Source organism: Somniosus microcephalus, unplaced genomic scaffold (genome assembly GCF_052327205.1).
Source record: "Somniosus microcephalus isolate GS21.2 unplaced genomic scaffold, FLI_Smic_1.0 scaffold1, whole genome shotgun sequence".
Lineage (NCBI taxonomy): Eukaryota > Metazoa > Chordata > Chondrichthyes > Squaliformes > Somniosidae > Somniosus > Somniosus microcephalus.
In genome coordinates, this window is record NW_028225188.1 from 1,976,032 (window position 1) to 2,001,834 (window position 25,803).

A 25,803-nucleotide genomic window follows, 5' to 3' on the forward strand; every position below is an offset into this window, starting at 1 on the left:
GTTTTAGTTATTCTTTGCTGGCTTTTAAATACTTCCTAATCTTCTATCCTCCCACTAGATTTGGCTACTTTATATGCCCTTGTTTTCAGTCGGATACTATCCTTTATTACTTTACTTAGCCACGGATGGCTGTCTTTTCTTTTACGCCACTATTTCCTCAGTGGAATATATTTTCTTGAAAATTGTGAAATATCTCCTTGAATGTACACCACTGCTCTTGTACCGTCTTGCACCTTAATCTATTTTCCCAGTCCACTTTAGTCAACTCTGCTCTCATACCTTCATAGTCTCCTTTATTTAAGCTTAGTACGCTGGTTTGAGATCCAACTCTCTCACCCTCCAACTGAATTTGGAATTCAACCATGTTATGGTCACTCATTCCAAGGGGATCTTTTACTAGGACATTTTTTATTAATCCTGTCTCATGACACAGGACCAGATCTAAGATTGCCTGGGACAGTGTAGAGGGAGCTTTACTCTGTATCTAACCCGTACTCTACCTGCCCTCATGAGCAAATTTGGCTAGGGTAAATAAAATCAGAGAGTTAAATGCGTGGCTCAAAGACTGGTGTGGGAGAAATGGGTTTTGCTTCTTGGGACACTGGCACCAGTACTGGGACAGGAGAGAGCTGTGCCATTGGGACAGAGTTGACTTGGCCAGTGCTGGGACTAGAATCCTGGTGAATCGAATAACTCCGTCCCAACGGAACAGCTCTCTCCTGTCCCAGTACTGGTGCCAGTGTCCCAAGAAGCAAAACCCATTTCTCCCACACCAGTCTTTGAGCCACGCATTTAACTCTCTGATTTTATTTAACCTAGCCAAATTTGCTCATGAGGGCAGGTAGAGCACGGGTTAGATACAGAGTAAAGCTCCCTCTACACTGTCCCATCAAACACTCCCAAGGCAGGTACAGCACGGGTTAGATGCAGAGTAAAGCTCCCTCTACACTGTCCCATCAAACACTCCCAGGGCAGGTACAGCACGGGTTAGATACAGAGTAAAGCTCCCTCTACACTGTCCCATCAAACACTCCCAGGGCAGGTACAGCACGGGTTAGATACAGAGTAAAGCTCCCTCTACACTGTCCCCATCAAACACTCCCAGGGCAGGTACAGCACGGGTTAGATACAGAGTGTCAGCCGTGGCTCAGGCGGCAGCACTCTCTCCTCTGAGTCAGAAGGTTGTGGGTTGAAGTCCCACTCCAGAGACTGGAGTCTAAAACTCTGTGCTGCCCCTCCAGTGCAGTGCTGAGGGAGTAAAGCCCAGTGCAGAGTAAAGTTCCCTCTGCACTGCTCCACTAACAGGCCTGAGCCCCAAACTCAGAAGAGCGCCCTCTGCTGCATTGCACTTGTCTCAGCAGCGGGAGAAGCAGGCGGCGGAAGTCCCGCCCCTCGGGCACCCCGATTGGTTGGAGGACCCACCGCCACCTCAGTCCTCCGAGCTCCGCCCGCTCTCTCCCTATTGGTCGGAGCTCCCGTCAGTCACTGCCTTGGAATTGATGACGTGCCCCAGTCCGGCTCCCTGCAGAAGACAAGGGGCTGCGGCCGCTCAATCCGCTCCGCTCGGTGCCGGGAGGGCGCTGGGACGGTGCGGTTTGTATTTTCTGTTTATTTATCTCCCCGCCCGCGCTTCTCTCCGCTATATATAAATAAACCCAGATAAAACTCACTTTCCGCCGGTGATCCGGACTCTCGCGGTTGCCCGGGCCGACCCAGAATGCGGGGCCCTGTGCAGGCGCGGGAGCGGGGCCTGGTGACGCATGTGGAGTAGGGGGAGGGGCCTGTTCAGAGCCCGCGCTCACCTTGGAGCGGTGCATGCGGAGTAGGGGGAGGGGGAGGGGCCTGTTCTGAGCCCGCGCTCACCTTGGAGCGGCGCATGCGGAGTAGGGGGAGGGGGAGGGGCCTGTTCAGAGCCCGCGCTCACCTTGGAGCGGCGCATGCGGAGTAGGGGGAGGGGGTGAGACCTGTTCAGAGCTCACATCCACCAATGAGAACAACAACAACTTGTATTTCTATAGCGCCTTTAACGTTGGAAAACGTCCCAAGGCGCTGCACAGGAGGATTGTAAGGCATTGAAAAATGTGACCCCGAGCCACATAAGGAGAAATTCGGGCAGATGGCCAAAAGCTTGGTCACAGAGGTGGGTTTTGATCAGCCATGATCTCATTGAATGGTGGAGCAGGCTCGAGGGGCCGAATGGCTGACTCCTGCTATTTTCTATGAAAGAGAGGTGGAGAGGTTCAGAGAGGGAATTCCAGAGCTTAGGGTCGAGGCAACAGAAGACACGGCCACTGATGGTGCAGCGATTATAATCAGGGATGCTCAAGAGGGCAGAATTGGAGGAACGCAGATGTCTCGGCGGGGAGGAGGTTGTTTTCTTTGGAACCGGGGAGGCTGAGGGGAGACCTGATTGAGGTGTATAAAATTCTGAGGGGCCGAGATAGGAAGGACCTATTTCCATTGGCAGAGGGGTCCACATCCAGGGGCATAGATTTAAAGTAATTGGTTGGAGCTTTAGAGGGGAGTTGAGGAGAAATGTTTTCACCCAGTGGGTGGTGGGGGTCTGGAACTCACTGCCTGACAGGGTGGTAGAGGCAGAAACTCTCATCACATTTTGAAAGTACTTGGATGTGCACTTGAAGTGCCGTAACCTACAGGGCTAAGGACCAAGTGCTGGAAAGTGGGATTAGTGTGGATAGCACTTAATCGGCCGGCACGGACAAGATGGACCAAATGGCCTCCTTCTGTGCTGTAATTTTTCTATGATTCTATCACGGGGGGCGGGTGGTTGTGAGTCTGAAGGGAATAACTAAGATAGGGAGGGGCGAGGCCATGGAGGGATTTGAAAACAAGGATGAGAATTTTGAAATCGAAGCATTGCTTAACCGGGAGCCAATGTAGGTCAGCGAGCACAGGGGTGATGGGTGACCGGGACTTGGCGTTGAGTTACGACACGGGTAGTTTTGGATCACCTCAAGTTTACGTGGGGTAGAATGTGAGAGGCCAGCCAGGAGTGCGTTGGAATAGTCGAGTCTAGAGGTAACAAAAGGCCAGGTGAGGGTTTCAGCAGCGGATGAGCTGAGGCAGGGGCGGAGACAGGCGATGTTACCGAGGTGGAAATAGGCGGTCTTTGTTATGCTGCGGATATGTGTTCAGAAGCTAATTTCAGGGTCAAATATGACACCAAGGTTGTGAACAGTGTGGTTCAGCCTCAGAGAGATGTTAGGGAGAGGGATGGAGTCAGTGGCTAGGGACCGAAAACAATCATAGAAACATAGAAGATAGGAGCAGGAGTAGGCCATTTGGCCCTTCGAGCCTGCTCCGCCATTCAACGAGATCATGGCTGATCATCCAAACCCTAGCACCCGGTCTCTACACCGACAGCCATCCCACCCAAGCCCTATCCCCGTAACCCCACGTATTTAATCCCCCCTAACACGAAGGGTCAATTTTTATCATGGCCAATCAACCTAACCCGCACATCTTTGGACTGTGGGAGGAAACCGAAGCACCTGGAGAAAACCCACGCAAACACGGGGAGAATGTGCAAACTCCACACAGACAGTCACCCGAGGCCGGATTTGAACCCGGGTCCCTGGCGCAATCGCTTTAGCCTTCCCAATATTTAATTGGAGAAAATTTCTGCTCAGCCGGAACCGGATTAGAGATCGTGGAGGGGTCGAGAGAAGTGGTGGTGAGGTAGGGCTGGGTGTCGTCAGTGTACATGTGGATACTGAGGCTGTGTTTTCAGATGATGTCACCAAGGGGCAGCATTTAGATGAGAAATAGGAGGGGCCCAAGGATAGATCCTTGGGGGACACCAGAGGTAACGATGTGGGAGTGGGAAGAGAAGCTATTGCAGGTGATTCTGTGGCTACGATTAGATAGATAAGAATGGAACCAGGCGACTGCAGTCCCACCCAGCTGGACGATGGTGGAGAGGCGTTGGGAGAAGGATGGAGTGGTCAACCGTGTCAAAGGCTGCAGACAAGTCAGGAAGGATGAGGAGCGATAGTTTACCTTTGTCACAGTCACAAAGGATGTCATTTGATGAGACTTTGATGAGACTTGATTTGACTTCAGGGCCAAGTCAGTGAGGTGGATTGGGCTGTTTCTGGCCCGCTGGTTATTGTGGGCACGGCTGGACACCAGTTGGACCGGCTCTGCCCTGTTCTTTGAGGCAAAATAAGCCAAAAAAAATTCTTGCTTCCCTCCTTACCCTTTCTGCACTCCTTTTACAGGGTTTTAGAAGTGTAGCATTTACAGACAGGAAGCTCAAACCAAACATCACCTCAAGATCTGAGAGTTACGCGATTCCTCAGGACCTGATTCAGTCGCTCCTCCAATCTGCTGGCACCCCCGTGAGTTCACACTGGGGAGAGAACTTTTAAATGTTCTGAAAGAGCTTTAAAATCTACAAATACCTGAAGCAACACCAGTAGCCACACACTGAGGGAAATCCGGGCCCCGTGTGTGGGCAGGGATTAATTGCACCCCCCGTGCTCCTGGGACACCAGCTTGTTCACACTGATGAGAGACCAATTAAATGTTCTGACTGTGGGAAGAGATTTAAAAGGTCCCAGGATCTGAAGAGACACCAGCTGGAGAGAGCAGGAGAGATTCTGTTTACCTGCTCTGTGTGTGGGAAGAGATTCAATCGGTCCTCGAATCTGCTGGCACACCAGCGAGTTCACACTGGGGAAAGGCCAGTGAAACATTCCGACTGTGGGAAAAGCTTTCAAATGTCCCAGGAGCTGAAGGGACACCAGCTGGAGAGAGCAGGAAAGAGGCCATTCACCTGCTCCGTGTGTGGGAAGGGATTCACTTGGTCATCCGACCTACTGACACACCAGCGAGTTCACACTGATGAGAGACCGTTTACATGTTCTGTCTGTGGGATGAGCTTTAAAAGCTCCAGGAATCTGAGCGGACACCAGCGAGTTCACAGTGATGAGAGACCATTTAACTGTTCTGCTTGTGGGAAGAGCTTTAAAACCTCTGAGGATCTGAAGCAACACCAGCGAGTTCACTCCGATCAGAGGCCATTTACATGTTCTGTCTGTGGGATGAGCTTTAAAAGCTCCAGGAATCTGAGCGGACACCAACGAGTTCACACTGGAGAGAGACCGTTCACCTGCTCCGTGTGTGGGAAGGGATTCACTCAGTCATCAAGCCTGGTGAGACACCAGCGAGTTCACACTGGGGAGAGGCCGTTCACCTGCTCCGTGTGTGGGAAGGGATTCACTCGGTTATCAAGCCTTGTGAGACACCAGCAAGTTCACACTGGGGTGAGGCCATGCACCTGCTCCATGTGTGGGAAGAGATTCACTCAGTCATCCCACCTACTGACACACCAGCGATATCACACTGATGAGAGACTATTTAAATGTTCTGTCTGTGGGATGAGCTTTAAAACCTCTGAAGATCTGAAGCAACACCAGCGAGTTCACTCTGATCAGAGACCATTTACATGTTCTGTCTGTGGGATGACCTTTAAAAGCTCCAGGAATCTGAACGGACACCAGCGAGTTCACACTGGGGAGAGACCGTTCACCTGCTCTGTGTGTGGGAAGGGATTCACTTGGTCCTCGAATCTGCTGAAACACCAGCGAGTTCACACTGTTCTGTAGCGCAGGGCCCTGGAGACAGCTGGGGTGACATGAACATGGAATGGATGAATGTTTTATAAATTCTTGTACAGCTGTTTAATCTTTAAGATTGTTGTGCTGATGATTCCCTTTGTTTCACTGTTCATAGAAACATAGAAGATAGGAGCAGGAGTAGGCCATTCGGCCCCTCGAGACTGCTCCGCCATTCAATGAGATCATGGCTGATCATCCCTGTCCCTGCTTTCTCCCCATATCCCTTGATACCTTTAGCCTTAAGAAATATATCTAACTCCTTCTTGAATATATTTAATGAATTGGCCTCTACTGCCTTCTGTGGTAGAGAATTCCACAGGTTCACCACTCTCTGGGTGAAGAAATTCCTCCTCATTTCAGTCCTAAATGGCTTACCCCTTATCCTTAGATGGTGTTACATAGAATGTACAGCACAGCAACAGGCCATTCGGCCCAACTTGTCCATGCTGGTGTTTATGTCCCACACCCACCCTACTTTAATTAACCCTATCAACATCTCCTCCCATTCCTTTCTCCCTTGTGTGGCTTCCCCATAAATCCATCTGTGCTGTTCACCTCAACTACTCCCTGTGGTAGCGAGTTCCCCATTCTCTGGGTAAAAAAATTTCTTCTGAATTCCCTCCTGGATTTATTAGTGACTTTTACATTTATAGCCCCTTAAATATGATGAGATTCTGTTAAGCTGACCAGTATGTTGTTGTACTTTGTCTTTTTCTGATGAATGAAACATTACTGAGCCCCTGTACCCGTGTTATGGGATGAAGTGCCAGACAAGTGAAGGCACAACGTCTGGGTGTGAATCTAATAATAACCTCACGGACCGTATAGGTGTGATAACCAGACGGGCTTGTGGTTTTAGTCTGGTCACAGATGGACTAAATTCCCCGAATTAGCAGGAGTTCAGGAGGCGGTCAACAGACAGGTCCAAACAATCCCATTTCCTGAGCGGTAACCAAACTTGTGTATAAGAACAGGCCACTTAAGCCGTTGTCAGTTGGAACAGACTCGAGAAGATCGCGCACGAATCCACTGTACTTCTATTCTCCAGATTGAGGGAATTATCACCTGATCTGTGTTATGCAGCGCTCTTAATAAAGTCTGGAGAGATAATTTGTGTTCTTGTGAGCTTGATTATCTGGTATCCGAAACCCTGGGACTCCCGATCATTAGTCAACCTCAGTGTGTGGAAAGGGATTCCCTGGGGTATCCCACCCACTGACACACCAGAGTGTCCACAGTGTGACTGCGGTGGGTCGATTCCACTGTTTCCGATGCCTTTAATCACATCCAGGACTGAACCATGTTAATTCAGGCAACTGGGGCTTGTTAATGTTAAGAGCTCCCAATAACTGGGCTGGATTTAAAGATTATTCCCTGTTCTCTCAGTACTAGTGAGCAGAGAGAAGCTGATGTTATAGAATCATAGAGCACAGTAGGATGCCTTTCGGCCCATCGTGCTGGTGCTGGCTCTCTGAAAGAGCGATGCAATTAGTCCCACTGCCCTGCTCTTTCCCCACAGCCCTGCAAATTTCTGCTTTTAGTATATATTCAATTTGACAGTTACTATTGAAGCTGCTTCCACCTCCCATTCAGGCAGTGCATTCCAGATCATCACAATTCGCTGAGTAAAAAAAGTCTCCTCATTTCCTCTCTAGATTCTTTTGCCAATGATCTGAAATCTGTGTCCTCTCGTTACCGACCCTCCTGCCAGTGACAACAGCTTCTCCTTGTTTGCTCGATCAAAACCCCTCATAATTTTGAGCACCTCGATCAGAGCTCCACTTAACCGTCTCTGCTCCAAGTTATATTGCAAGTGTTTTGTGAATTTTTGCTCTGATCGAGGTGCTGGATGTCCGTGCCTGGGGAATGGGACATTCTATCCTCGTGAGCACCGAGTGTCAGCATTCAGCAATCTCTGATCAGGGACTGTCTTTTTAAACTGCCTCACCTCAGCTTTTTGACTCCCTGATTTCATTTGTAAGCAGTTCAGAGTTTTTGCAGAGTGACCAAGGCTGAACAGATAAATGTGAGGTATTACATTTTGGTAGGAAGAATGGGGAGGTCACTTATCACTTGGAGGGTGCGAGTCTAGGTGGGGTAGAGGAACAAAGGGATCTAGGAGTACAAATACACAAATCACTAAAAGTTGCGACACAGGTCAGCAAGGCCATAAAAAAAGCAAACCAAGCACTAGGGTTTATTTCTAGAGGGATAGAATTGAAAAGTAGTGAAGTTATGCTAAACCTGTATCGAACCTTGGTTAGACCACACTTAGAGTACTGCGTACAGTTCTGGTCGCCATATTATAAAAAGGATATAGAGGCACTGGAGGTCTTCAAAATTATGAAAAATTTTGATAGAGTGGATACAGAGAGAATGTTTCCACTTGTGGGGAAGAGCATAACTAGAGGCCATCAATATAAGATAGTCACCAAGAAATCCAATAGGGAATTGAGAAGAAGATTCACCAGACTAATACCTGGGATGGCAGGAATGATGTGTGAGGAATGATTGGGTCGATTGAGCTTATACTCGCGGGAGTTTAGAAAATGAGAGGGGACCTCATTGAAACCTATAAAATTCTAACAGGACTGGACAGACTAGATGCAGGAAGGATGTTCCCGATGGCGGGGGAGTCCAGAACCAGGGGTCACAGTCTAAGGATAAGGGGTAAGCCATTTACGACAGAGATGAGGAGGAATTTCTTCACCCAGAGAGTGGTGAACCTGTGGAACTCTCTACCACAGAAGGCAGTTGAGGCCAATTCATTAAACATATTCAAGAAGGAGTTGGATATATTTCTTAAGGCTAAAGGGATCAAGGGATATGGGGAGAAGGCAGGGAGAAGGTACTGGGTTTGAATGATCAGCCATGATCTCATTGAATGGCGGAGCAGGCTCGAGGGGCCGAATGGCCTACTCCTGCTCCTATTTTCTATGCTTCTATGTTTCTATGTACATTCATGGGATGTGGGCATCGCTGGCAAGGCCAGCATTTATTGCCCATCCCTAATTGCCCTTGAGCAGGTGGTGGTGAGCTGCCTTCTTGAACCGCTGCAGTCCGTGTGGTGAAGGTCTCCCACAGTGCTGTTAGGGAGGAAGTTCCAGGATTTTGACCCAGTGATGATGAAGGATCGGCGATATATTTCCAAGTCAGGATGAAGTGTGACTTGGAGGGGAACTTGGAGGTGGAGGTGTTCCCATGCATCTGCTGCCCTTGTCCTTCTAAGTGGTAGAGGTCGTGGGTTTGGGAGGTGCTGCTGAAGAAGTATTGGCGAGTTGCTGCAGTGCATCTTGTAGATGGAACACACTGCAGCCACAGTGCGCTGGTGGTGCAGCGAGTGAATATTTAAGGTGGTGGATGGGGTGCCAATGAAGCGGGCTGCTTTGTCCTGGATGGTGTCAAGCTTCTTGAGTGTTGTTGGAGCTGCACTCATCCAGGCAAGTGGAGAGTATTCTATCACACTCCTGACTTGTGCCTTGTAAATGGTGGAAAGGCTTTGGGGAGTCAGGAGGTGAGACACTTGCCACAGGATACCCAGCCTCTGACCTTTGGAATTCTCTTCCACAGAGAGCTGTGGAGGTTGGGTCATTGAATGTGTTTAAGGGGGAGATGGACAGATTTTTGAACGATAAGCAAATCAAAGTTTATGGGGAGTGGGCAGGGAAGTGGAGTTGAGGCCAAGATCAGATCAGCCATGATCTTATTGAATGGCGGAGCAGGCTCGAGGCGCCAAATGACCTACTCCTGCTCCTACGTCTTACGTTCTTGTGTCTCTCATCAGCTCCGGCCGCCGCGCTGAGTTGTGTCTGACCCCGCGCATGCGCCCCATGGCCCCGCCCTCTCCTGCTCCACAGGCGCCCGGCCCACACCGCGCATGCTCAGCACACACCCTGGGCCCCTGTCAATCATCCTCCTGCGCGCTGGGCCCGAGCTCCAGGCTGCTGCACGGGGCTTTCTTTGTAAAGTCGGTGTTGGTGAAGAGCCGCAATCAGTGAGGGAAAGTGAGTTTTCCCCCAGATCTGATTGAGAGCAGAGTAGGGGAGAGAATAAAGGGGAATCCAAACCTGAGAGTCCGCGGATCCGGGCCCCGAGCGGAGCTTCTTCAGTTTGGCGGAGCGCACTCCAGTGACACGTGACCCGGGCCCAGGGCCTGATTGACGGGAACTTACGACCAATAGGGAGCAAGTGGGGCGGGGCTGGAGGAGCGAGCCGGCAGCGGGTCCTCCAACCAATCGGGGAGCCTGAGGGGCGGGACTTGCGCCGGCTGATTGATCCGCAGGGCAGCGAGTTTCTCCAGTCCCTTGTTCAGGGCCCGGGGCCAGGGGAGGCTGTGGGCCTTTATTCCCCTCATTGGACACAAGGCTCTTTGGCTCACAACACACGGGCTCAGATTGCAATACAGACTTTTTAAATTCATGAATCAAAGGGACAGGGTCGCTCATTCTGTTGTGCGACAGTTCCTGGGACAGACTGTATCTCCCCCTCTCCTCCACACAGGGATTTGTGCTGGTTAAAGGGACAGCGATTCTCCTTGTTCTGCGAGTTTGTAATTAACTTTATCCCATATTACAGACCCTAGGAGTTTACCAATAACTCCTCGAGTCTTGGTTATGATCTTCCAGAATTCCCTAGATTCTAGAACGTTCCCCAGGGATTGGAAGGTGTCAAATGTAACCCCGCCATTCAAGAAAGGAGGACGAGAGAAAACAAGGACCCCTGGGCCAGTTAGCCTGACATCAGTAGTACGTGCAAAAAAGATTCACAAGAATGACACCAGAACTGGGAGGATATACCGATCAGGAAAGGCTGAACAGGCTGGGGGCTCATTTCTCTGGAAAAGAGAAGGCTGAGGGGTGACCAGATAGAGGTCATTAGATTATGAAAGGGTTTGATAGGGTAGACATGGAGAAAATGTTTCTACTTGTCGGGGGGGACCAGAACTAGCTGTCATAGATATAATAATATATATAAGAGAGAGAAATAGCACCAGAGTAAAGAAAAGTTCAGAAATAGGAGGAATCAGACGGGGCAATAGCAAGGCAGACTAAGATGGGTTTGGAGTGCATGTGTGTAAATGCACATAGCCTGGTAAATAAGGTTGGTGAGCTGCAGGCACAAGGTGCCACAGGGGACTATGATATAGGGGCAATAACAGAGACCAGACTCAAAGAAAGGGAGGATTGGGGTCTTAATATTCCTGGCTACAAGGTATTCAGGAAAGATAGGGAAGGAAAAAGAGAAGGGGTGGCAGTATTGATCAACTAAACTATTACTGCACTGGAGAGGGGTGATGTAGTCGAGGGAGCAAAGATTGGTTTGAATTCAGGAACAATAGAGGAGCTATTACACTGCTGGGTGTTTACTACAGGCCACCAAATAGTGGGGAGGAGATAGAGGAGCGATTACACTGCTGGGTGTTTACTACAGGCCACCAAATAGTGGGGAGGAGATAGAGGAGCGATTACACTGCTGGGTGTTTACTACAGGCCACCAAATAGTGGGGAGGAGATAGAGGAGCAGATTTGCAGGCAAATTACAGAAAGATGCAAGAACATAGAAACATAGAAGGTAGGAGCAGGAGTAGGCCATTCGGCCCCTTGAGCCTGCTCCGCCATCCAATGAGATCATGGCTGATCATCCAATTTCAGTACCCGGTCCCTGCTTTCTCCCCATACCCCTTGATCCCTTTAGCCTTAAGAAATATATCCAACTCCTTCTTGAATATATTTAATGAATTGGCCTCGACTGCCTTCTGTGGTAAAGAATTCCACAGGTTCACCACTCTCTGGGTGAAGAAATTCCTCCTCATTTCTGTCCTAAATGGCCTACCCCTTATCCTTAGACTGTGACCCCTGTTTCTGGACTCCCCGACCATCGGGAACATCCTTCCTGCATCTTGTCTGTCCAGTCCTGTCAGAATTTTATAAGTTTCAATAAGATCCCCTCTCATTCTTCCAAACTCCAGCGAGTACAAGCCCAATCGTCCCAATTTCTCCTCATACGTCATTCCTGCCATCCCAGGTGTCAGCCTGGTGAATCTTCGTTGAATTCCTTCCATGGCAAGAACATCCTTCCTCAGATAAGGTGACCAAAACTGCACACACTACTTAAGATGTGGTCTCACCAAAGCCCTGTATAACTGCAGCAAGACATCCTTGTTCCTGTACTCGAACCCTCTCGCTATGAAGGCCAACATACCATTTGCCTTCTTAACCGCCTGCTGCACCTGCATGCTTACCTTCAGCGACTGGTGCACAAGGACACCCAGGTCTCGTTGCACTTCCCCTTCTCCCAATCTATTGCCATTCAGATAATAATCTGCCTTCCTGTTTTTGCCACCAAAGTGGATAACCTCGCATTTATCCACGTTATATTGCATCTGCCATGCTTTTGCCCAATCACATAACCTATCCAAATCACACTGGAGTTTCTCGGCATCCTCCTCACAACACACACCTGCCCACCCAGCTTTGTGTCGTCTGCAAATTTGGAGATATTACATCTAGTTCCCTTGTCTGGATCATTAATATATATTGTGAATAGCTGGGGTCCAAGGACCGATCCCTGCGGTACCCCACTAGTCACTGCCTGCCACTCAGAAAAAGACCCGTTTATTCCAACTCCTTGCTTTCTGTCTGCCAACCAGTTCTCTATCCAAGTCAGTACCTTACCCCCAATCCCATGAGCCTTAACTTTGCACGCTAATCTCTTATGCGGGACCTTATCGAAAGCCTTCTGAAAGTCCAAATACACCACATCCACTGGTTCTCCCTTATCTATTTTACCAGTTACATCCTCAAAAAATTCCAGTAGATTAGTCAAGCACGATTTACCTTTTGTAAATCCATGTTGACTTTGTCTGATCCTGTCACTGTTTTCCAAGTGCTCTGCTATTACATCTTTTATAATGGACACTAGCATTTTCCCCACTACCGATGTCAGGCTTACCGGTCTGTAATTCCCCGTTTTCTCTCTACCTCCTTTTTTGAATAGTGGGGTAACATTAGCTACCCTCCAATCCATGGGTACTGTTCCAGATTCCATCGAATGTTGGAAGATGATCAGCAATGCATCTACTATTTCTAGGGCCACTTCCTTAAGTACCATGGGATGTAGATTATCAGGCCCTGGGGATTTATCGGTCTTCAAGAGTAGTGATAATGGGGGACTTCAATTATGCGAATATAGATAGTAACAGTGTAAAGGGCAAATTGGGGAGTAATCCCTGAAATGTGTACAAGAAAACTTTCTGGATCAGTGTGTTTCCAGCCCAAGGAGGAAGGAAGCAGAGCTGGATCTAGTTCTGGGGAACGAAGTGGGGCGAGTGGAGCGTGTTTCAGTGGGGTGTATTTAGGGGAACAGTGATCATAATATCATCAGGTTTAGAATAGTTATAGTAAAGGACAAAGAACAATCAAGCGTAAAAATAATTAACTGGAGGAGGGCTAACTGCAGTGAGAGGAAAAGGGATCTGGCCCAGGTGGATTGGAGTCAAAAATTGGGAGGCAAAACAGAAAATGACCAATGGGAGGCCTTCAAAGAGGAGCTGGTTCGGGTACAGAGCAGACACATTCCTATGAGGGGGAAAGGAAGGGCATCCAAAGCTAGAGCTCCCTGGATGACTAAAGATAGAGGTTAAAGTGAGAGAGAAAAAGGAGGTTTATGACAAATGTAAGGTTGATAATACAGTGGGGAATCATGCTGAATATAGAAAGTACAGAGGAGATCTAAACAATGGAATAAGAGGGGCAAAGAGAGAGTCTGAGAACAGATTAGCAGCGAACATAAAAGGGAACCCAAAAGTCTTTTATAAAGACTTAACTAGTAAAAGGGTAGTCAAAGGAAGGGAGGGGCTGATTGGGGACCTAAAGGGAGATTGTCTTGTGGAGGCAGAGGGCTGGGCTGAGGGACTAAATGAGAACTTTGCATCTGTCTTCACTGGAGAAGAGGATGCTGCCAGTGTAGCAGTAAAGGAGGAGGCCGGAGCGATACTGGATAGGATACAAATAGATAAAGAGGAGGGACTTCAAAGGTTGGCAATCCTCAAAGTAGAAAAGTCACCGGTCCGGATGGGATTTGTCCTCGGTTACTGGGGGAAGTAGGGGTGAAAATTGCGGAGGCTCCGGCCACAATCTTCCAATCCTCCTTGGACATGGGGGTGGTGCCAGAGGACAGGAGGATTGCAAATGTTACAGCCCTGTTTAAAATAGGGGAGAGGGATAAACCCGGCAACTACAGGCCAGTCAGCCTAACGTCGGTGGTGGGGAAACTTTTAGAGACAATAATCCAGGACAAAATTCATTGGTCCTTAGAAAAGTCTGGGCTAGTAACTGAAAGTCAGTTTGTTAAAGGCAAATCGTGTCTGACTAACTTGATGGAGTTCTTTGATGAAGTAATGGAGAGGGTTGAGGGTAGAGCGGTTGATGTTGTGTATATGGACTCTCAAAAGGCGTTTGACAAAGTCCCACATAATAGACTTGTTGGCCTTAGTCCATGGGATTAAAGGGACAGTGGCAGCATGGATCGAGAATGGGCTCAGGGACAGAAGGCAGAGAGTAGTGGGGAACGGCTGTGTTTCAGACTGGAGGGAGGGATTCAGTGGGGATCTCCAGGGCTCACAATTAGGACCACTGCTCTTTTTGATCCATATTAATGACCGGGACTTGGGTGTACAGGGCTCAATTTCAAAGTTTGCAGAGGACATGAAACTTGGAAATGTCGTAAACAGTGAGGATAGTAACAGACTTCAGGAGGACATAGACAGACTGGTGAAATAGGCAGACATGTGGCAGATGAAATTTAACACAGAAGTGTGAAGTGATACATTTTGGTAGGAAGAATGATGAGAGGCAATAAAACTAAATGGTCCAATTTTAAAGGGTGCGCAGGAACAGAGAGGCCTCGGGGTGTATGTACACAAATCTTTGAAGGTGGCAGGACAAGTTGAGAAGGCTGTTAAAAAAGCAAACAGGATCCTTGACTTTATTAACAGAGGAATAGAGTACAAAAGCAAGGAAGTTATGCTAAGCCTTTATAAAACACTGGTTAGGCCTCAGCTGGAGTATTGTGTTCAATTCAGGGCACCGCACTTTAGGAAGGATGTCAAGGCCTTGGAGAGGGTGCAGAGGAGATTTACTAGAATGGTACCAGTGATGAGGGACTTCAGTTATGTGGAGAGACTGGAGAAGCTGGGATTGTTCTCCTTGGAGCAGAGAAGGTTAAGGGGAGATTTACTAGAATGGTACCGGGGATGAGGGACTTCAGTTATGTGGAGAGACTGGAGAAGCTGGGGTTGTTCTCCTTGGAGCAGAGAAGGTTAAGGGGAGATTTACTAGAATGGTACCGGGGATGAGGGACTTCAGTTATGTGGAGAGACGGGAGAAGCTGGGGTTGTTCCCCTTGGAGCAGAGAAGGTTAAGGGGAGATTTGATAGAGGTGTTAAAAATCATGAATAGTTTGGATAGAGTAAATAAGGAGAAACTTTCTAGTGGAGGAAGAGTTGGTAACCAGAGGACACAGATTTAAGGTGATTGGCAAAAGAACCAGAGGTGACATGAGGAAACTTTTTTTCCACAGCGAGTTGTGATGGGGAACGCGCTACCTGATAGGGCGGTGGAAGCAGATTCAACAGGAGCCTTCAAAAGGGGATGGGATAAATACTTGAACTGAAATAAATTGCAGGGATATGGGGAAAGAGCGGAGGAGTGGGACTAACTGGATTGCTCTTCGAAAGAGCCGGCACAGACTCGATGGGCCGAATGGCCTCCTTCTGCGCTATTCTGTGATTCTATGAATACAGAGAGACAATGTCCCTTTAAATATCGAGGTGTTACGTTGAGGTAAGGTGACACATTAGTTACAAAGGAGAAGACAAAAAGGTCGCAGACTCTTTAACTGACACCAATACTCCGAGGGAAGAGGATGTGACGGTCGATGTCCCTTTAACTGCGCCACACATGCCTGTGATTAAAGGCATCGGAAACAGTGGAATCGACCCACCGCAGTCACACTGTGGACACTCTGGTGTGTCAGCAGGTGGGATACACCAGGGAATCCCTTTCCACACACGGAGGTTGACTCTAATGATCGGGAGTCCCAGGGTTTCGGATACCAGATAATCAAGCTCACAGGAACACAAATTGTCTCTCCAGACTTTATTAAGAGCGCTGCATAACACAGATCGGGTGATAATTCCCTCAATCTGGAGAATGGAAGTACAGTGGATTTGCGCACGACTTTCTCGAGTCTGTTCCAACTGACAACGGCTTAAGTGGCCTGTTCTTAGACACAAGCTTGGTTACCACTCAGGAAATGGGATTGTTTGGACCCGTCTGTTGACCGCCTCCTGAACTCCTGCTAATTCAGGGAATTTAGTCCATCTGTGACCAGACTATAACCACAAGCCCGTCTGGTTATCACACCTATACGGTCCGTGATGTTATTATTAGATTCACACCCAGACATTGTGCCTTTACTTGTCTGGCACTTCATCCCATAACACGGGTACAGGGGCTCAGTAATGTTTCATTCATCAGAAAAAGACAAAGTACAACAACATACTGGTCAGCTTAACAGAATCTCATCATATTTATGGGGCCATAAATATAAAAGGCACTAATAAATCCAGTAGTGAATTCAGGAGAAAAATGTTTACACAGAGAGTGGTAGAATGGGGAGCTCACTGCCACAAGGAGTAGTTGCGGTGAACAGCACAGATGCATTTAACGGGAAGCCACATGAGGGAGAAAGGAATGGGAGGATATGTTGATCGGGTTAATTGAAGTAGGGTGGGTGTGGAGCATAAACACTGGTATGGACCAGTTGGGCCGAATGGCCTGTTTCTGTGCTGTACATTCTATGTAACACCATGAACAGTCAATCGAAGGGAATCACCAGCACAACAGTCTTAAAGATTAAACAGCAGTACAAGATATATAAAACATTCATCCATTCCATGTTCATGTCGCCCCAGCTTTCTACAGGGCCCTGCACTACAGATCAGTGTGAACTTGCTGGTGTTTCAGCAGAGTCGAGGACCGAGTGAATCCCTTCCCCCACACAGAGCAGGTGAATGGTCTCTCCCTAGTGTGAATTCGCTGGTGTCCCTTCAGATTCCCAGAGCTTTTAAAGCTCTTCCCACAGTCAGAACAGTTAAATGGTCTCTCATTAGTGTGAACTTGCTGGTGTCTCAACAGGTTGGCTGACAGAGTGAATCCCTTCCCACACACGGAGCAGGTGAACGGTCTCTCATCAGTGTGAACTCGCTGGTGTGTCAACAGGTTGGATGACAGAGTGAATCCCTTCCCACACACGGAGCAGGTGAATGGCCTCTTCCCAGTGTGAACTCGCTGGTGTCCGTTCAGATTCCTGGAGCTTGTAAAGCTCATCCCACAGACAGAACATGTAAATGGTCTCTGATCGGAGTGATCTTGCTGGTGTTGCTTCAGACCCCCAGAGGTTTTAAAGCTCTTCCCACAGGCAGAACATTTAAATGGTCTCGCATCAGTGTGAACTTGCTGGTGTCCATTCAGATCCCCAGAGCTTTTAAAGCTCTTCCCACAGGCAGAACATGTAAATGGTCTCTCATCAGTGTGAACTCGCTGGTGTCTGTTCAGATCCCCAGAGCTTTTAAAGCTCTTCCCACAGACAGGACAAGTAAATGGTCTCTCATCAGTGTGAACTCGCTGGTGTAACGTCAGTTCCGTGGAGCTTTTAAAGCTCTTCCCACAGGCAGAACATGTAAATGGTCTTTCATCAGTGTGAACTCGCTGGTGTTTCTTCAGTCCCGTGGAGCTTTTAAAACTCTTCCCACAGGCAGGACATGTAAATGGTCTCTCATCAGTGTGAACTCGCTGGTGTTTCTTCAGTTCCGCGGAGCTTTTAAAGCTCTTCCCACAGACAGAACATTTATACGGTCTCTCCCCAGTGTGAACTCGCTGGTGTGTCAGTAGGTGGGATGACTGAGTGAATCCCTTCCCACACACGGAGCAGGTGAACGGCCTCTTTCCTGCTCTCTCCAGCTGGTGTCCCTTCAGCTCCTGGGACATTTTAAAGCTTTTCCCACAGTCGGAGTGTTTCACCGGTCTCTCCCCAGTGTGAACTCGCTGGTGTGCCAGCAGATTCGAGGACTGAGTAAATCTCTTCCCACACACGAAGCAGGTGAACAGAATCTCTCCTGCTCTCTCCAGCTGGTGTCTCTTCAGATCCTGGGACCTTTTAAATCTCTTCCCACAGTCAGAACATTTAATTGGTCTCTCATCACTGTGAACAAGCTGGTGTCTCAGGAGGGTGGCAGAATGAGAGAATCACTTCAAAAACACAGAGCAGGTCAACGGTCTCACATCGGTGTGGACAAGCTGGTGTCTCAGCAGCATGGAGGGTGCAATTAATCCCATCCCACACACGGAGTGGGTTAAAGGTCTCTCATTGGTGTGGACAAGCTGCTGTCTCAGCAGCACGGATGGTGCAATTAATCCCTGCCCACACACGGAGCGGGTTAAAGGTCTCTCCCTCGTATGATCTTGCTGGTGTATCATCGGAGCGGATGGCTGAGTGAATCCCTTCTGGAACACGGGGCCGGTGAACGGGCTCTCCCCAATATGTAGCCACTGGTGTCGCTTCAGGTGCTTGTAGATCTCGAAGCTCTTCCCACACTCAGAACATTTAAAAGGTCTCTCATCAGTGTGAACTCTGGTTCACTGGTGTGCCAGCAGATTGGAGGACCGATTGCATCAGGTCCTGAGGAATCCTGTAACTCTGTCAGATCTTGACGTGATGTTAGGTCTCAGCCTCCTGTCTGTAAAGGCTCCACTTCTAAAACCCTGTGAAAGGAGTGTAGAAAGGGGTAAGAGGGAGAATGTTGTCTCCATTTTTTAAATATAATCATTCATAGAAACATAGAAGATAGGAGCAGGAGTCGGCCATTCGGCCCCTCGAGCCTGCTCCGCCATTCAATTGATCCCTTTAGCCTTCACGGGATGTGGGCGTCGCTGGCAACACCAGCATTTATTGCCCATCTCTAGTTACCCTTGAGAAGGTGGTGGCGAGCCGCCGCCTTGAACCACTGCAGTCCGTGTGGTGAAGGTGCTCCCACAGTGCGGTTACACTTCTTTGCAGTGGTTTGGTACAACTGAGGGGCTTGCTAGGCCACTTCAGAGGGCAGTGAAGAGACAACCACATTGCTGTGAGTCTGAAGTCACATATAAGCCAGTCAGATTAGTGAACCAGATGTGTTTTTAACAACGGTTTCATGGTCACCATTACGAGCCTTTTAATTCCAGATTTATTTAATTAACTGAATTTAAGTTCTGCAGCTGCCGTGCTGGGATTACATGGAAACTTAGAATATAGGAGCTGGAGTAGGCCATTCGGCCCCTCGAGCCTGCTCCACCATTCAATGAGTTCATGGCTGATCATCCAAATTCAGTACCCTGTCCCTGCTTTCTCCCCATATCCCTTGATCCCTTTAGCCTTAAGAAATATATCTAAGTCCTTCTTGAATATATTTAATGAATTGTTAAATATATTCAAGAAGGAGTTAGATATAGTTCTCACTTGAACTCAATTCTCCAGATCACTAGTCCAGGCCTCTGGAGAACTAGTCCAGTAACATAACCACTGTGGTATGGTACCTGTACTCATGTCCCCCTTTTCCCAGCCCAGGGGCAGTGAAGCTGATTTTCAGGCCCCAGCTGCTGCACAGGTTGGTTGAAAGGATCAACAGTAATGGCAGCTGCAATCCCCACAAGCCCCCGCGCTCCAGAAAGCGCTCCGGCCGCCGCGCTGAGTTGTGGCTGACCCCGCACATGCGCCCCATGGCCCAGCCCTCTCCTGCTCCACAGGCGCCCGGCCCGCACCGCGCATGCTCAGCACACACCCTGGGCCCCTGTCAATCATCCTCCCCCGCGCCTGCGCACTGGGCCCGAGCTCCAGGCTGCCGCGCGGGGCTTTCTTTGTAAAGTCGGTGTTGGTGAAGAGCCACAATCAGTGAGGGAAAGTGAGTTTTCCCCCAGATCCGATTGAGATCAGAGGAGGGGAGAGAATAAAGGGGAATCCAAACCTGAGAGTCCGAGGGCTCCGCAGGCACCGAATGGAGCTTCTTCAATTTGGTGGAGCGCACCCGTAAGACAAAGGTCCTCTACCAACCTGCCCCCGCCGCGCAGTGCTGCCCCCCGATTATCAAAATCCACGACAAGGCCTTGGACAACGTGGACCACTTTCCATACCTCGGCAGCCTACTGTCAACAAGGGCACACGTCGACGACAAAGTCCAACACCGCCTTCAGTGTGCCAGTGCAGCCTTCGGTCGCCTGAGGAAGAGAGTGTTTGAAGACCAGGACCTCAAACCCAGCACCAAGCTCATGGTCTACAGAGCAGTAGTGATACCCGCCCTCCTGTATGCCTCAGAGACATGGACCATGTACAGCAGGCACCACAAAGCAAAAAATAAACCCTTTTCAATTTAATTTAAAATAAGACAATACTTTAGAAAATATGATTAAATATAAAATAAATATTCACAATCTCCGCCCTTTTTAGTTCAGACACACCCCTCCTCCAGCATTCATCTGTGTGAAAGGCTCAGAGGGTGCGGAATTCTTAAAGTGCATCCAGGAGAACTTTTTGAGCCAGCATGTAGAAAGTCATACAAGAGAGGGGGCGGTACTGGACCTAATTCTAGGGAATGTGGCCGGGCAAGTGGTAGAAGTGTTAGTAGGAGCGCATTTTGGTGACAGTGACCATAATTCGGTGAGATTTAAGGTAGTCATGGAAAAGGACAGAGATGGACCAGAAATAAAGGTTCTAAATTGGGCGAAGGCTGATTTTAATATGATACGGCAGGATCTGGCCAAAGTGGACTGGGATCAGCTACTTGTAGGAAAATCCACATCGGAGCAATGGGAGTCTTTCAGAAAGGAAATTGAGAGAGTACAATGGCAACATGTTCCCGTAAAGGTCAAGGGTGGGACCAACAAGCCCAGGGAACCCTGGATGTCAAGGGATATACAAGGATGGAGTAGGAAAAAAAGGGAGGCTTTGGCAGATACAAAGGACTAAAAACAGTGGAAGCCCTCGAGGAGTATAGAAAGTGCCGGGGGGATACTTAAAAAAGAAATTCGGAGAGCAAAGAGGGGGCATGAAATAACACTGGTGGGCAAAATAAAGGAAAATCCCAAGGTGTTTTATAAGTATATTAAGGGCAAGAGGATAACCATGGAAAGAACAGGGCCCATTAGGGACCAAAGTGGCAATCTGTGCATAGAGCCAGAAGATATAGGTGGGGTTTTAAATGAATATTTTGCATCTGTGTTCACTATGGAGAACGACGATGTAGGCATAGAAATCAGGCAAGGGGATTGTGAAACACTTGAACAAATTATTATCAAGAGGGAGGAGGTACTAGTGGTTTTAGCAGGCTTAAAAGTGGATAAGTCCCCAGGCCCAGACAAGATGTATTCCAGGCTGCTGTGTGAGGCAAGGGAGGAGATTGCAGAGGCTCTGACACAAATTTTCAGAACCTCTCTGGCCACAGTGGAGGTGCCGGAGGACAGCTAACGTAGTACCATTATTCAACAAGGGTAGTAGGGATAAACCAGGAAATTACAGGCCAGTGAGCCGAACATCAGTGGTAGGGAAATTATTGGAAAAAATTCTGAGGGACAGAATTAGTCTCCACTTAGAGAGGCAAGGATTAATCAAGGATAGTCAGCATGGCTTTGTCAGGGGGAGATCATGTCTAACCAATTTGATTGAATTTTGAGAGGGGGTGACTAGGTGTGTGGATGAGGGTAGTGCAGTTGATGTAGTCTACATGGACTTTAGTAAGGCTTTTGACAAAGTCCCACATGGGAGATTGGTCAAGAAGGTAAGAACCCATGGGATCCATAGAAACATAGAAGATAGGAGCAGGAGTAGGCCATTCGGCCCTTTGAGCCTGCTCCACCATTCAATGAGATCATGGCTGATCATTCAAATTCAGTACCCTGTCCCTGCCTTCTCCCCATATCCCTTGATCCCTTTAGCCTTAAGAAATATATCCAACTCTTTCTTGAATATATTTAATGAACTGGCCTCCACCGCCCTCTGTGGCAGAGAATTCCACAGGTTCACCACTGTCTGGGTGAAGAAATTCCTCCTCATTTCAGTCCTAAATGGCTTACCCCTTATCCTTAGACTATGACCCCTGGTTGTGGACTCCCCGGCCATCAGAAACAGCCTTCCTGCATCTAGTCTGTCCAGGCCTGACAGAATTTTATAGGTTTCGATGAGATCCCCTCTCAATCTTCTAAACTCCAGTGAGTATAAGCCCAATCGACACAATCTCTCCTCATACGTCATTCCTGCCATCCCAGGTATCAGCCTGGTGAATCTTCGCTGCACTCCTTCCATGGCAAGAACGTCCTTCCTCAGGTAAGGCGACCAAAACTGCACACAATACTCAAGCTGCGGTCTCACCAAGGCCCTGTACAACTGTAGCAAGACATCCTTGTTCCTGTACTCGAACCCTCTCGCTACGAAGGCCAACATACCATTTGCCTTCTTAACCGCCTGCTGCACCTGCATGCTTACCTTCAGCGACTGGTGCACAAGAACACCCAGGTCTCTTTGCACTTCCCCGTCTCCCAATCTATTGCCATTCAAATAATAATCTGCCTTCCTGTTTTTGCCACCAAAGTGGGTAACCTCACATTTATCCACATTATACTGCATTTGCCATGTTTCTGCCCAATCACACAACCTGTCCAAATTATACTGGAGTTTCACGCCAGGGCAATTTGGCACATTGGATCCAAAATTGTCTTCGTGGCAGGAGGTAGAGGGTGATGGTCGAAGGTTGTTTTTGTGACTGGAAGCCTGTGTCCAGTGGTGTACCGCAGGGATCGGTGCTGGGTCCTTTGCTGTTTGTAGTGTACATTAATGATTTAGATATCAATGTAGGAGGTATGATCAGTAAGTTCGCAGATGACACGAAAATTGGTGGAGTGGTAAATAGCGAGGAGGGAAGCCTCAGGCTACAGGACGATATAGACAGATTGGTCAGATGGGCAGAACAGTGGCAAATGGAATTTAACCCTGAAAAGTGTGAGGTGATGCATTTTGGGAGGACTAACAAGGCAAGGGAATACACAATGAATGGTAGGACCCTAGGAAGGACAGAGGATCAGAGGGACCTTGGTGTGCATGTACATAGATCCCTGAAGGCAGCAGGACAGGTAGATAAGGGGGTTAAAAAGGCATATGGGATACTTGGTTTCAATAGCCGAGGCATAGAATATAAGAGCAGGGAGGTTATGATGGAGCTGTACAAAACGCTAGTTAGGCCTCAGCTGGAATACTGTGTGCAGTTCTGGTCGTCACACTATAGGAAGGATGTGATTGCATTGGAGAGGGTGCAGAGGAGATTCACCAGGATGTTACCTGGGCTGGAGCACTTCAGCTATGAAGAGAGACTGGACAGGCTGGGGTTGTTTTCCTTAGAGCAGAGAAGGCTGAGGGGGGACCTGATTGAGGTGTACAAAGTTATGAGGGGCATAGATAGGGTAGATAGAAAGGAACTTTTCCCCTTAGTAGAGGGGTCAATAACCAGGGGCATAGTTTCAAAGTAAGGGGCAGGAGGTTTAGAGGGGATTTGAGGAAAAACTTTTTCACCCAGAGGGTGGTTGGAATCTGGAACTCACTGCCTGAAAGGGTGGTAGAGGCAGGAACCCTCACAACATTCAAGAAGCATTTGGATGAGCATTTGAAATGCCATAGCATACAAGGCTACGGACCCAGTGCTGGAAAATGGGATTAGAATAGACAGGGCTTGATGGCCGGTGCGGACACGATGGGCCGAAGGGCCTCTTTCTGTGCTGTATAACTCTATGACTCTAACTCTGAGCCGAAGTTCCTCAAGCCGCAGACACTTCTGGTCACCACACTTTAGGAAGGATGTGAAGGCCCTTGAGAGGGTGCAGAGGAGATTTACCAGAATGGTTCCGGGGATGGGGGATCTTAGCTACAAGGACAGGTTGGAGAAGCTGGATTTGTTTTCATTAGGGCAAAGGAGGTTGAGGGGTGATTTGACAGAGGTGTACAAGATTATGACGGGTTTGGATAGGCTAGACGGGGAAAGGCTGTTCCCACTAGTTGATGGTACAAGGACTAGGGGACACAGATTTAAGGTTTTGGGCAAGAGATACAGGGGGGATGTGAGGAAAATCTTTTTTACGCAGCGAGTGATGAGGACCTGGAACTCGCTGCCGACGGAAGTGGTGGAAGCGGAGACACTCAATGTTTTCACGGGGAGACTGGATAGGCACTTGGGGGAAATAAACTTGCAGGGCTATGGGGATAGAGCGGGGGAGTGGGACTGACTGGATTGCTCTACAGAGAGCCGGCACGGACTGGATGGGCCGAATGGCCTCCTTCTGTGCCTCTATGACTCTATGCGGTTGCTGTGGATCACACTGGGGTCCACCAGCTCCCACATGCTACAGCTGCAACACATCACCTGCCCCGCCATCTCTATTGTATTTTATTTAACTAATTAGGTTTTCAAGTTTTGAAATTCCCAATTGTCTATTAATAGTTTTTAATCTAGGTAATAATCTTGTTTAATTTATTACATTTAGCTATATGCTTTAGGTCTTTACTGTAACTTAGCCCACAGTCCTAATTAAACCCTAGTTGTTTATATATTTTCACGTATCAAGCAGCACCTCTTACCCCCACCTCATCGAATTCGCTCACTCACCCAATTCCCGAGTTAAGTACTCTGTAGAAGCCGTACTCCGTAGAACTGGACTCCATGCTACTTACCTCCCAAACATTTCTCCTTCCGCACTCAAAAGGCCGATGAATTTCAGGTCCTGATGAACGGAGTGACTCTCTGAGATCTCGATGTGAAGTTTGGTTTGAGTTTCCCCGTCTGTCAATCCTGCCCTTCTCACAGCCGGTGAAAGGAGTTTCCAAAAGCCATCACTGAGAGTCCAGGACAGAAATTGACAACATTCTCCCCCAGCAACAATTCTCCTGTCCTCACCCAATCACGTTCCCTTAGCAACAAGGTATTGAAACTTCTTTTATACATTCTCGCAAAATATTACACACAGGTGTCTTCAACCAATCTCGCTCCCCCAGCAACAACTCCCCGGTCCTCACAGGATACTAGTTTGGCAACATAAAATGATATGGAACCTTCCAGAACTTTGGGCACTTTTTAATGGTTAATTACAAAATGGCCAGTTTTGCAGTTACCAATTACTGTAACTCATCAATACACACAATTCTGATTCATCGACTTTGCATTATAGAATAGTAGAATTACATTAATACATCCAAAGGGCTTCCAGCAAATAGTTTGCAGAAGGCTGCACCACTGAATAAATGTGAAATATTTAGTGTTTCCCACATTCAATAACTGTTCATTTTATTTTGCCTCATTTGAACACATTAATCTGACTGGCTGAAGGGCACTGATGTAATTTGATTGGAGGCCTTCTATCAATTATCTTGCCTACCCTCAATCTGGCAAAAAACTACTTAAAAATGTCGACTATTCCTCAATTCAATTAATGTCAAGCACAATGGTTTTAATGGGAACAGACACAAACAGTTAATTCCTGCCCCTTGCCCACCACAACAGCACTTAGACATACTGTGGGGAATCCTCATGGGACAAAGATGGAAGCTTTGTGAATTTAACACAAAATGAGGGCAGCGAATGTTGTAAAGCCTAAGGGGGAATTACAGTTTGTGTCCCGAGCTGAGCCGCCCCCTCTTAAGCTGAGTTTGTTTGTCTTGTTTCTTATTTACAAGTTCACTTCTTACAATACATTCTTTAATTCTTTATGTTGCTGCTTTAAGCTGTATAATTTTCACCCTAACAGATATGTACTTGAAGTGCCGTAACCTACAAGGCTGCGGACCAAGTGCTGGAAAGGGGGATTAGGGAGGATAGCTCTTTGTCGGCCGGCACGGACAAGATGGGCCGAATGGCCTCCTTCTGTGCTGTAAATTTCTATGATTCATTGATCATCCCATTCCCAAGCTGACTCTGTGTTAACACCTCAGACGAGCCGTCCCACGTAGAGTGACTCCCTCAACCTGTTCTCCCGGTTACAGAACCAGTTTGTCTCTCTCAGGAATGCCCAAGGCTCTGTTGTCTGGGCACCAA

The 25,803-nt window shown here is 48.2% G+C and overlaps 1 protein-coding gene across 1 annotated transcript in view; it reads left to right on the top strand.

Moving 5' to 3' along the window:
* The first annotated feature begins 1,717 nt into the window (after positions 1-1,717).
* The window catches only part of LOC147084140 (uncharacterized), an 87,048-nt gene continuing 62,962 nt past the window's right edge, over positions 1,718-25,803 (top strand). The window contains exons 1-2 of the mRNA XM_085979832.1: positions 1,718-1,767; positions 4,988-5,248. Of these exons, the coding sequence (XP_085835958.1) occupies positions 1,718-1,767; positions 4,988-5,248 (311 nt within the window). The remainder of the gene's footprint in view (positions 1,768-4,987; positions 5,249-25,803) is intronic.